This window comes from Mastigoproctus giganteus, chromosome 14, assembly GCF_048544385.1.
Source record: "Mastigoproctus giganteus isolate SK-2022 chromosome 14, ASM4854438v1, whole genome shotgun sequence".
Classification (NCBI taxonomy): domain Eukaryota; kingdom Metazoa; phylum Arthropoda; class Arachnida; order Uropygi; family Thelyphonidae; genus Mastigoproctus; species Mastigoproctus giganteus.
In genome coordinates, this window is record NC_143588.1 from 92,555,581 (window position 1) to 92,568,793 (window position 13,213).

At 35.0% G+C, this 13,213-nt stretch overlaps 1 protein-coding gene across 1 annotated transcript in view; it reads left to right on the plus strand.

Moving 5' to 3' along the window:
* The window catches only part of LOC150075362 (nose resistant to fluoxetine protein 6-like), a 49,572-nt gene extending 37,938 nt beyond the window's left edge, over nucleotides 1-11,634 (plus strand). Inside the window, exons 12-15 of the mRNA XM_090388302.1 lie at nucleotides 1,897-2,020; nucleotides 2,309-2,501; nucleotides 2,664-2,806; nucleotides 11,196-11,634. Of these exons, the coding sequence (XP_090244428.1) occupies nucleotides 1,897-2,020; nucleotides 2,309-2,501; nucleotides 2,664-2,806; nucleotides 11,196-11,426 (691 nt within the window). The 3' untranslated portion in view covers nucleotides 11,427-11,634. The remainder of the gene's footprint in view (nucleotides 1-1,896; nucleotides 2,021-2,308; nucleotides 2,502-2,663; nucleotides 2,807-11,195) is intronic.
* The last annotated feature ends 1,579 nt before the right edge of the window (nucleotides 11,635-13,213 follow it).

Genomic DNA, 13,213 nt, shown 5'->3' on the forward strand with positions numbered 1-13,213 from the left:
ATTGGGGACCCTCATTTTATTTCCTTCGAGGGCATCTACCCTGCTCTTCAAACGTCAATCACTATATAACGCTCTCTACATCCTAGCACACACACAGAAAGAAACACATAAATTGGTGATTCTGTTTCATGAAGATCCACCACCATTTGAAATTTTTTTTCGATGCATGATTATATTAAGTGTTGTATCAGTAATTATTTTTGGTTTATTTATCTTATATAACTTTATACGCTTCATTTCATATAAAATAACGTTATAATTAACTTATTTTTTATTTATAAATTATGTTATATATATAATTAAATAATGAATTCAATGGCAGTAGCATGGCAAAGCAATAAAGCAAATATCATAAGATAACACAAACGGAGGAGGAGGAGGGGGGGGAATCAGAAAAGATTCCCTGACCATTATTGATCTTGTAGTGCTCCGTTGAGATGGGGCATAATGGTCTTCCATTTAGTTTTTATTTTATTTGGTCCAGTATTATTTATTTGGTGCAGTATATGATTTTATTTGGTCCAGTATTGTAGTTGGCTTTCGTTTTTATTTTTAAGTGATATTTCACATAATTCAGACTGGGTGCGTGTCTGGGTGCGCCATTAAATTTCTTTTAATTGGCATTCTAAATTATATTTCGATACTTGATTTTGTAACTTTTCGCTCTTACTGAATTATTTTAAAAACATTTTCTTCTGCAATAGCCTTCCTGATTCTCACCGCCCCCTTTTTGTGTTATCTTATGATATATATATATATATATATATATATATATATATATATTGTATAGTTTAAGTACAATTAGTAAAATAGGTAAGATATAGAATAAATATATTTCATATTGGATAAGCTGGTAGCTACTTAACCCTATAATAGCCATAACTGGTCCACGAGGCCAAACCTAGTAAAGGATGATCATTAGTCAAAGTAAAAGTAAATATAAAACAATTAATAAACAATAATAATATATATCAAGTATATATTATTATATATACTTGATATATATGATTATATATATTATTATATATTATATTTCTGATGCGTTTGCACTATAATTATACATAGTTAAATGTATGCTCATTAATCGATATAAAACAATTCTCATTTATATTTGCATAAATGGAAGTACAGTAATTAAACTTCGCTTACCCTTTTAGGCATATTTTAAAAAAATACAAGTATCTACTTAAAAAATATTAAAACTAAATTTTAATTTGTTTTGAGTACAAAACATAGGAAAACAACTTGAAAGCCGAGAAGCTAACCCTATTTATCCTAATCTCGTAGTTTATCAACCACGCCACCAAGCGGCGAGACTATTTATTAACTTTTATTAAAATTTATAGAGCCATCGTAGCACGTAATAACATTTTATAAACAATTAAACGTTTGTTCTTGATAATTTTTGAATTATATTTGGATTTTATTTTATTGTTATTATTAACACCCTAAGGCACAATCGCGAGTAATTATGAGCAGCTACTACGCTATACAATATTAATGTTGAGCTTAAAAAAAATTAAAAGGCCCCCAAAAAAATGCAAGGTTTCTTCATCAGAGTGCAGTTCCTGAAGGTAACGCGCATACCTCACAGACACACCACTGCTAATACAATGGAATTAGGACAAGGGCACGCAATAAATCTTATTGAAGAACGCTTATAAGGAAGGAACCAGAGGGAAAAATAAAAAAAATTAAAGGAAATTCAAACGATAATAATATCAAGAGGAGAAATAGGATTAACATTAGGAACTGTTCACCAACAGCAATGAATGAATCTTCGGAACTGTTCACCAATAAAAATTCCAAAATTTAGGATTCATAAAATTAAGTGGAGTTTATATTTGGGATAAACTTATTTCAGCGACTAATGGAGTTATTTCGTGTCTTTTACAGAACGGGGCCACTTCAATGGAATCTCTTGTGCATCCAGGCTTATGACCATGTTGGTCCTTACTGTATAGGGTTGCTAGTGGGTTATTTCGTGGCCAAGCACAAAGATACCATCCACTTAAAGAGGGTGAGTTAGTGATAGTTCGTCTTTCATTAAAAAAAATTCAGTAATTTATGAAAAAAAATCATGAATATTAATGAAAAACTATATGAATTATTTTATGAAATAGTTATGAGAGTTAGATCTCAATTTTTTGAAGTTAACTGGAGATGAAAAAACCGAGCTTAATCAAAGTCAGAAACTTAAAAGAATCGAAGTATTTATTTACAAAATAATGATTTTTTAATGAACTATAAATCTAAAAACTAAGTTAATTCTTATTACAACCGGATGTAATATTTCTTTCCTTTTTAGATATGGGTTTTGGTAGGTTGGTGTGTCGCCATCGCCTTACAAATAGCAGTTCTCGCAGGATTCTACGACTACCGTCAAGGCGACAAACCCCTTAACGACGTAAACATCTCTGTCTTGTACGGAATCACAAATCGTAATGTTTACACTTTAGGAATAGCGTGGATGACGTTCGCCTGCATCACAGGCTATGGAGGTGAGCAAATTTCATCCTCTGTTACTCCTATATTTGATTTATTAAATTGAGATTTTAACCTACCCTTTTTTCGAATAATTTACTCTAAATTAAATTAAACTTTTATGTTTTAGTACTCTGACACTTATCAGTCCCTTCTTATTTTTTTCTCTCTTTAAATAGGAGCATTTAATTCCATTCTATCGTGGAAAGGCCTCATCCCTCTGTATCGCCTCAGCTTTATGGTTTATCTCATCCACATACCCATCATGTATTATTTTACAGGCATCCAACGCGAACGAATATACATGAACCACGAGGAACATGTAAGTGTAAAATTAAGAATATATATATTTATTGGTAGTAGTTTATTCATCCTGTAACAGCCTGTATATTTTAACACTGAGTTGGCTTTACGTTAGGAACACCCCCTCCCTTGTGTAGGAATGGACTAGTCTCGGACGCCGGTGAAGGTTCGAAGTTGGGAACGGCTGATATAAGATTGTAGTTCGCATACGTGATGAAGTTTTGGAGTGTCTGCAAAGAGTAATGGTAGGAGTCCAGATCTTTGTGACTTCGAAAGTCGAATGATTTTGGGGGCAACACGTGCAGGTACTAGTACCTTGATAACGGCCGACATGTTTAAGTGCTTCCGTTCTGTGGTGTCATGAGTCTACTGTAATTAGCTCAACATCTGTCGAACAACCAGATAAAGGTCACAGGTGGTACAGTCACGTGTGATCGACGCCCGTAGTGAGCAATGATGCAGCACAGTGGCCGAACTAACCAACAAGTACAACGTAGGAATGGCAAGGCCAATATCCACATGAACTAACGCCGGACATTAGTTCGTATAGGCTACGGCAGTCACGGGTACTTATGCCCACTGCGAGACACAAGAAATTGCGCCTTGGGCACATCACCACCAAAAGTGGACCACCGGCTTGTGGAAATCTGTTGCCCTGATCTGATGAATCCCTTTTCCAACTCTTTTGTGCTGATGGACTTATCAGCAACATGAGGCCATAGCACCTTTTGCACTGTTGGTATTGGGCAAGCTGGAGGCGATGCTCTTATGGTTTGGGGACTGTTTTCTTTCGTGGCATACCCTGGTTCCTCTGATCACCGTAAATCAATGGCTGGACGGGAAGGCCTACGTTTCTATCATCATATCCATGGAATCTATCAACAAGTCAACACGCCATGCCACAAGGCCTGACAGGTTGATAACTAGTTTCAGGAACATAACTCCCTAACTCATCGAATCTCAAGCCATGTGTGGGGCCTACTGGAAAAGGATATTCGATATCACCCACTTCACAATGTGTGGGAATTATTGGACACACTTTGCAACCCATTGGCAACGAAACTTTGGTAACATTACTGTAGGACACTCTGCAAAACCCTTGTGGAATCTATGCCAAGACATGTACGGGCTGTATTACGGGCAAAAAGTGGTCCCACGAGGTATTAGAGAAATGTTGCCAATGCGGATCCAACTCAGTGTACATTTAACGTCGCAATACATGATTCAAATTTATTTTAGAAAATTTATTGATTTCCTAAATCATCAGATCAGAATTTAACAAATTGATAGTGGATATTTGAGAAGTTGAAACCGTTGGGGCTGGGCATTTCACTTCGGGCATCATTTACAAATCTCATACATGACACTTACAAATCTTCCATATAATAGAGAAAGGTGTTTTGAGGAAATTCAAATTATTTAATTATATCCTATAAAATAAATAAATAAATAAAGTTTATTTTATTTTATATTAAGGTTACAATAGTATTTTAAAGTAATAATTAAAATATTATGGAAATAATTTTATTTAAGTGTAACAAATCTTACCGCCTTCCCTAATGTAATCAGTTTTCTTTTATTTGCTTGCATACAGTACGGGAAGTCACGCAGATCAAAATTGATTTGTTTATTAAAGTAAAGAATCACTAAGTTATGTGATTTTCCCGTAAAACGACCCTGCTTTGTCCTTTATTTTTTGTTTTACTTATGAATAATATCTTTATTTGTAATATGTATGTCACATAACCCCTAAATACGAAGCATGATGAGCAGATTTTGCCTTCACAACGAGGTGCCCTGATATTGCACTACTTTCAACAACTTATTATTCCATCTCAGAACCCTGGGTGTGTCAAGCACATACTCACCAGATGTGAGCCCCCTAAGCAAGCATCATCCATTACAACTTTAGAACGTGTTTTAGCTTCTCTTCTGACTTTAATTATCGTAGCTTCTTTTATATATCATTGATTTTCGTAAAAATGACAATTTTTACTAAAATCTGTAATCAGAAGAGTTGCCTTGTTTCTATATGCAAATATAAAACATACTCGACTGTAGTGAATCCCCTCATCCCTCAATAAAAAAAGCATTGTAAAATTTGTTTAGATTGTACAATAAACAAAAATGTCCTCTCAACTGAGTTGTTGATGACTTCTGCAATTTCTAAAATCCTCTTCAATCGAGGTTGGATGATCTCAGCAGTACGATTTTCCTTCTGAATTATTCCAGTTTTTCAGCCGTTTAAAATGAACTCAGTCCATGATGATGACACACATTTATTGTCATCATGGGCTGATGACAAACACCTGCAGTGGTGGATCCAGAACGAATTTTACATTTGACTATTTAAAAAAAAAATTGTCGAGCCATCCCAAAATGAGCAATCCATTAAAACCGGACCATTATTTCTTTGCTTATATAATTAATAATAATTATAGTAATACTAAATTGACTTTGATTAAAAATTAATATAAAAATTTCCTGAAAACAAACAAAACCAATTCACAGAATCGATTATCATTTTTTTTTTTTTTTTTTCAAAATCGATATCTGGTTATACTGCAGCCAAGTCGTATGATGTGCTCAAATGGTCACTTTGGTTAAGGCCAAAGTGACGCTATCAAAAATTATTATCACAAAAATATAATTTTCTAATGAAAATTAAACGACTGTTTTTTATAAAATATGCACGCATTTCAAATTTGAATGAAAAAAACTTAAAAACTCCGAATAATATTTTAAAATAAAATTATTCTGGCAATTTTAATTTATACGGAAATTCGTTTTCGGAATAATTCTTATCTTTGCTAAAATGTCCACGAGATCGATTTACCGACCATAGGATTCACGCCAAAATTGCTGTCTAGGAAGAGTGTGGATCCAATCCAATCCATACTCCTTAACTGTTAAGAACTGGATTCAATTCGCTCCACTCCATAAGATGAGTTCTAAAGGGACAGGAGGTTTAGAACTTCACAATGGAAAATGACTTAAGAGTACGAAGTATTAACTACACGAATAAAAAGGAAAAGATACACAATGTGTACATGAGTTAAGGATCACTTTTAAGTACTCTTTCAGAATTTAAAAATGGGAAACATTTTTTAACTGAAGGTTTCTAATTGTTCAATATTCTCTTCATTGAACTCATTACCAAGTTGGAAGTATGAGCTGCTTTGGAGTTTCAACATACCTTAAAAGGTCACAATTACAATAAGACACTAACAATCCACTAACAATTCTGAACTCTTCACAACCATCAGAACTTAACGTGATCTACGTATCCAATTATGGATATCGATGAAAACAATTGCAATAAAAATTTGTTCCACTTCAAGGAACTTCAAATGACGCATTCAAAGAACTAATCGCGGAAGCTACTAGGCTTTTCATACCGATTAAGAAATATTGTTCAAGGTTTAGGCCTAAATGGATGTCAGGTGAACTAATGAGATTCGTGGCAGAGAAGAAAAATGCATGGGATGCATATAAATTATCAGGCCACACAGAAGCCTACTACAGATATAAGGTAGTCTGTAAAAAGTCACAAAGGAGGTTAGGCAGGTGAAGGCAGATTACGAGAAATCTCTGGCAAAGGATGCAAAGAAAAACAGCAAAGACTTCTTTACTTATGTAAACTCTAGAAGGAAGGGGATGAATCTGATTGGTCCACTTGACATCGATGGTTCGACTGTTGATGATCCTGCTCAGGTAGCTAACAAACTGAATGAGTATTCTGCATCTGCATCACACATGAGGAGTTATTCAGGGAGGGGAATGCCAGAGGTTAGTTAAACTCTGGCAGTGAGCTAAATGATTTTGTAATAACTGAGAGGAAAGTGGAGGAGAAATTGTTGAAGATAAGCATAAGACTCATGGGGCGGATGGGATCTATCCAGTTATATTGAAGGAGGCAGTGTAGGTTAGCAAACCCTTAGTCATAATTATGAGAGTATCCTTAGAGTCAGGGGAGGTCCCCATGGACTGAAGGTGTGCAAATGTATCCCCAATTTACAGAGGGGGTTCAAAGGGTGACACAAATAATTTTAAACCTGTTACTTTAACTTCTGTTAAATAATGGAGTCACTGGTTAAAGATGCATTGCAGCATCATCTAGACAAGACTGCAGCAATAATTCAGACACAGCATGGGTTTGTTAAGGGAAAGTCTTGTCTGACAAATTTCATTAGATATTATGATGCGGTTACAAAGGAACTGAATGCCAAAAATAACTTTGATATCATATACTTGGATTTCAGGAAAGCTTTTGACACTGTTGCACATGGAAGACTACTGTACAAATTGGAGCAGAATGGTATTAAGGGTAAGTTGCTACAATGGATAAAAGGGTGGTTGAGTGGGAGAAGACACAGTGGTAAGCAATGGATGCTGCTCTTCGTGGAATAATGTTATTAGTGGAGTCCCACAGGGTTCGGTGTTGGGTCCACTGTTGTTTTGTATATTTATCAATGATATTGATGAAGGTATATCACGCTTAATGTCCAAGTTTGCAGATGATATAAACGTTAGCAGGGTTGTTAATGACAGTAATGGCATGGCAGTATTATACTGCAACAGGATCTAGAAAATTTGGGCAGATGGGCTGAGAAGTGGCAATTGAAGTTTAACCTTAACAAATGCAAAGTACTGCATATGTGTAGAAGTAACCCCTGAAGATAGAAAATGAAAAGACCTGGGAGTAATTGTGTAGTCAGATATGAAGTTTTCTGAGCAATGCAGACAGGCTGCCAGAGCAGGTCATGGTGTCTTGTTTATTATATATTCAGAAATATTTTTAGAATGGATAAGGAGGTAATTATCCCCTTGTATAAGGCAATGGTCAGGTCACACTTTGAGTACTGCGTACAGGTCTGGAGGCCTCATTTTAGGAAGGATATAGAGTTGCTAGATTGAGTACAAAGAAGGGCAACAAGTTTGGTGAGGTGGTATTACCAAGAAAGGTTTAAGTTCTGCAAATTGCAGTGTCTGGAGAGACTAGGCACCTGCGAGGAGATCTGATTCTGATTGAGGTGTATAAGTTTTTGAATGGGATGAGCTCGCTGAATTCCGATGTGATTCTTCTGCTTGCTCAGATTACGAACCTGGGGATGGGGATTCAAATTGAGGAAAGACAGATGTAGAATAGATGTGCGGAGTAGTTGATTCCCGAAACAAACTTCCAACTGTTGTTGTGGAAGTTGATAGCTTAAATAAATTCAAGGATGAACCGGATAAACTTTTAGAGGGAATGGATGTGTGAATTTTTTTTTTTTTTTTTTTTGCTGATGCTACATAAGCTCATACACTTGCTTTATTGCATCACATGCCTGTATTATTGCTACTACTACTTCCATTATATCAATATGTTTCTACTGAAAATGTTTTAGCGCTGAAAGCCTGAGACTACGGAAAATTCACTAATCGAACAAGTTAGTGCCAATATCATTTTAGTTCGTAGTAAATCACCAAGTAGATGAAATGGCATCGTTTTTTATAACTCATATTGTGATTGCCTTCACAACGAGTTGCCCTGATATTGAATTACCTCGAATAAGCACAGCTCCATCAATGAATTCTGGAAAAGGCAACACTTTGCCAATGGATTCTCGGCGGATATCATCACTCCACAACCCCTTGGTGGGTATCCGGCGAGAATAAGTAACATTAGTCTTCTCCACTGCGAAGCGTTGCTTATTAGAGATAGTGCAATATTAGGGCAACTCGCTGTGAAGGCATTCATAATGTGAGATGTAAAAAACGATGCCATTTCACCTACTTGTGGTTTACTACGAACTAAAATAATGCCTGGCATTAACTTGTTCGATTACCAAATGTTTATATTGTTTAATATTAAAAATAAATAATTTCTATATTTAAAAACGTATTAAGAGAGAAAACGTCATTGGGACTTAAGAAACCAAACCTAGTACACGGGAAAACTTCTTATGCGGGAATTTCTAATCTGGGTTCTACTGTATATAGCTAGTGCAATGATAATATTCTTTCTCTTAATATATTAATCTCTTAATGTGGCCTGTACTATCAGAAGACAAAACTTAAAATCGAAATATGTGCTGCATCAGTAATCATGATTAGAAATACCGTATTTTGCAGGCTATAAGATGTATCCAAGTTGTACAAGGCGAAATTTTGGCATTCTCCCCTCTAAACACCTCCTCATGCACAATTGCAGATATTTTTTGATAATAAGAAACAAGTTCTTGCGAGATATGGGTCATGAACCATCTAAAAAAAAAAAAAAAAAGATATCACTGTACGCACCAACTAAAATAAGAAGAGAAATTTCAGGCAACATTTCCATGAAGTGAATCTTATGGTTCGGAAAATACGGTAATTAGTTAATAGATATCATTTTAGACGAAAACCTATACTAAATAGGTTTTCGTCTAAAATCTGCAGAAATTATTTATTTATTTATTTATTTTATTTTTTTTTTTTTTTTGGTATCTGCAATACTGTATTGTGAATATTTACGAAAATATATATATTTAAAACCGTGTATGTTTATTTATTTATTATTTTTACCACTGTCCTTTATATGAACACCATGTAGAAGCAATTATCAATACAATTATCAGTACCTCATTTTCATGTCTTTAATGTCCTGGTGAGACTTCTCATCTGTTCTTCACTTATACTTCCTCAATTTTTGGGGAAAAGCCGATGTGGAAGTGTAAAAATTCACCAAAAAAAAATGTTGTATTCTTAGGTCCTTCTGGTAAGCTTATCTTAACATGCTGGAATGATCTGACCCGAGACATTGCTACATACAATTGGCTGTGACTAAATACAGAGTTAGTAAGCGAAATTCCGACTCTATAAAACGTTTGCCCTTGATTTTTATTTATAGTCATCGCAAAAGCCAGCCAAATAGGAAACTGCCTTCTCTTAAATGAAAATGGCAAAGTCGAATTGGATGGAGTCAAATCTACACGCGGTAAGAGTACCAGTTTTCTAGATCCAAACAATTCTGATGCATAACTTTGACTATAAGTCTTGTACCATTGATCAATCCTTCTGAAATGGCCATATTCCGCAGTAAAATAACAACTGCTCCTACCTTCAACTCTAAAATGTTTGGTGGTAAACCACTTAAACTGAGGCTGTCCAGGAATTCGGTTCGTGATATCTTGTAATAAGCAGTTAACAACTATGAGAGCATTACACGAAGCCATTGGCGCCTCATCTCATAGTATTAGTCGAGCAAACTTAATGAGTTCAGCTGCTAGACTACTTATTTTGAGAAAGGAAACAGACGATTTGGTTAAATTAATAGGTAATTTGAACCTGCTGTAAACTGTACGTCCCCCAGGGAGAAACATTGCAGCTATGCAAGTCCAAGCAACGGGAATAACAGGAATGTTATTTCCAAGGCAAATGTTTATTATACACTGATAAACATAGGTCTTGCCTGTGCCACCAGAACCATCTATAAAAAAAGCATTATTAACTGACGTATCATTACATTGTACTGCTGTCTGTGACATAATTGTTAATCCTTAAATAATTACTCACCTTAAAAAACGAATAACAACTCGAAGTTTATAACGATAATGAGTTCTGGACGTTTTAAAATGGCAATGAGTGTATGAGCTCGCATGCACAACGTGGCGACATATAGTGAGCGAGCAGTGCAGTGGAATCCTAACGATTAGTTCTGTCTTTTAAGGTAGCAGGGATAGTAGAGAATTATTATTATTTATTTTATTATTTTATTTTTTTGAACAAAGGACATGATTGTGCGAACGTGAAAATTGTTAATCAGAAAAAAAATACCTTAGACAACTGTTTGTTTAACAGTTAATATCTTCCCGTGGCTCCATCTTTTAACAACTTTATGCACATCTAGGAAGAAATGGCTTCAATTTGAGACCACTTCCAGCCCGATAGGTTAAGCCTATCGTTCACACTGACTGACGAAAGAAAACACCTTCCGTATTACATATATATAGATAAATAAATAAAATAAAATAAATAAATAACGAATAAATATAATAAAATAAAAAAGGGAGGAATATGCAACCCAGAGGATCGAACAGAGACGGAATATTCATGCAAACGGGAATAAAAGTAAATTTTATGAATAATATTAATTAATTGCTATTATGAGTTAAATATCGATAGATTATTGGTAACTTAAATTACCAATCTTGTGGCTTCGTGTTCAGGTGATGCTTGCAGCTTAGTTTCTTCACAACTAAGGAAATTTTTCTTTCCTTAATTCTTTTTATATGAATAAAAACAATTTAAGTATCCACTGACGTCATCAGGACAACATTAATGAAAATAATTTTGGGAAATAGAAAAACTTCGTTTTTTGCTTTCTGTTTTTATTGTATTAAACTCTCAAATTTATTTTACTTATTTCTTTTTTTTATTTACAGGTTATCAGATACTTAAGCTACACTAGTATGTCCTTCATCGGGGCCTTTTTAATATATATAACGTGCCAAGTGCCATTCCTCTACGTGGAATCTGTGCTGTTTCCTCAGCAGTCAACATCTACGCAAGATTCACGAACAAAAGCGATTTCTGAAAAGAAAAGTAAACAGGAATTACAGGAAGAAAAAGAAAGAGATATATCCACTATGTATATACATGTCTCCTATATGTAATTTTAAAACCGAGAATAAGTTATAAAAGTTGTTGGTGAAAAGCTCAGTGGAAATCTAAGTTGATTTATAGTAAGGCAAAATGGAGACTCGTAAAATGAACACAAATCATCTTTAGTGTTCTTGATGGAAGCGTTCCCTGTTTCTTTTTAGCTCAACTTAGACAGTAGTCTATGTCCACGTTCCTGTTGGATACAATTCGAGTAAATCTAAGGACATTTTTGCAATATTAACCGGTGTTTACCATACTTGTCTACATTTTAATAAATTAATATTAGGCAATTTGAAGATTAGAAATTGGCACGTTTATTTCCTTCATTTCCTCTTCATAATTATATCCTCTTCACAATCTGAAATTGGACAAACAGGGACTTGCGAACAAAAGTAATTTAAGTGACCACATCATTATTGTATTAAAAGTATTATTCTTGAGAAACCAAAAAAGAAAAAGAAATCGAAGATACTAATATCGACTACTTATTAAACTTTTGTTAGGTACTTCTTAACAATTCGTGTACAAAAATAACTTTCATTTAATTATCATCAAATTACACTAATTTGAAATTCGAAATAGTCTTCAAGCAATTTATTTAGTTTTAGTGTTAGCATTGGCGTTGTGGAAAATAATGCAAGGAAGCTTATAAAGAAAATATATTTATATAACCTTCCCACCCGCTCCGATAATTTTTTCCTTGAATTTATCCAAACCACCCACTGGCTGAAGGCAAACTTCCCCACATCTATCCTGTAAGTATCCTTCCCCAGCTTGAATTTATGCCCCCTCATGTGTGTACTCTCAGCAAGAGTAAGAATGTCATTCAAATTCAGCTTACTCAATCCATTCCAGGCCTCAAACACCTAAATCAGATTACCCCGCAGGTGCCTTGTCTCCAGAAGCTGCAATTTGCAGAACTCACTTCTCTGCATACGTTCCAGGAGACCTGCATACTTCCAAAAATGACGCCTCCGAACCGGTAGTCAAAGTGCAGCCTAAACTTTGCCTTCTACAATGTACCTTGTAATATCATTTCCTTATCTGTGCTAGAAAGGTTTCTGTATATCATTGACAAAACCCCTGAGCTGACCTGGCAGCCTGTCTGCATTGCTCGATTATCTCACGTCCATTTTTTTCATTTTGCACTACTTGAGTGTAGGACCACATAGTCGGTATATTAATGTAGGTTTACTGCTACCCATATGCAGTACTTTGCATTTGTCAATGTTAAACTTCAACTGACATTTCTCAATTTATCTGCCGTATTTTTATGGACCTTGTTGGAGTAGCTATTTAATATCTTCATTAACCACCCTGCCAACCTCTGTATCATCTGCAAACTTAGGCATTAAGCTGATATACCTTCATCAATATTATCTATAAATATAGAAAACAAAAGTGGGTGCAACACTGAGTCTTGGTGATCCACTAATAATGGTTGCACAACTCAACCATCTCTTTATCCATAGCAGTATTTTGCCCTTAATGCCGCATTGCTCCAGCAATCTTTTGCGTGCAACACTATCAAACCATTTTCTGGAATCGAAGTATATGATATCAAATTACTTTTTGCATCCAGCGCTTTTGTTACTACATCATAGTATGCAATCAGATTGGTCAGAAAGATTGCCCCTAAACAAATCCATTCTGTAACTAAAGTATAATTGCATTCCTCTCTAGATGATTGTGCATTACTTCTTTAATCAGTGACTCCATTATTTCCTCTAGAACAGAAGTTAAGCTAACAGGATCGTAAATACTCACGTTGCCTTTTGAGAACTGGGGATGCACTTGC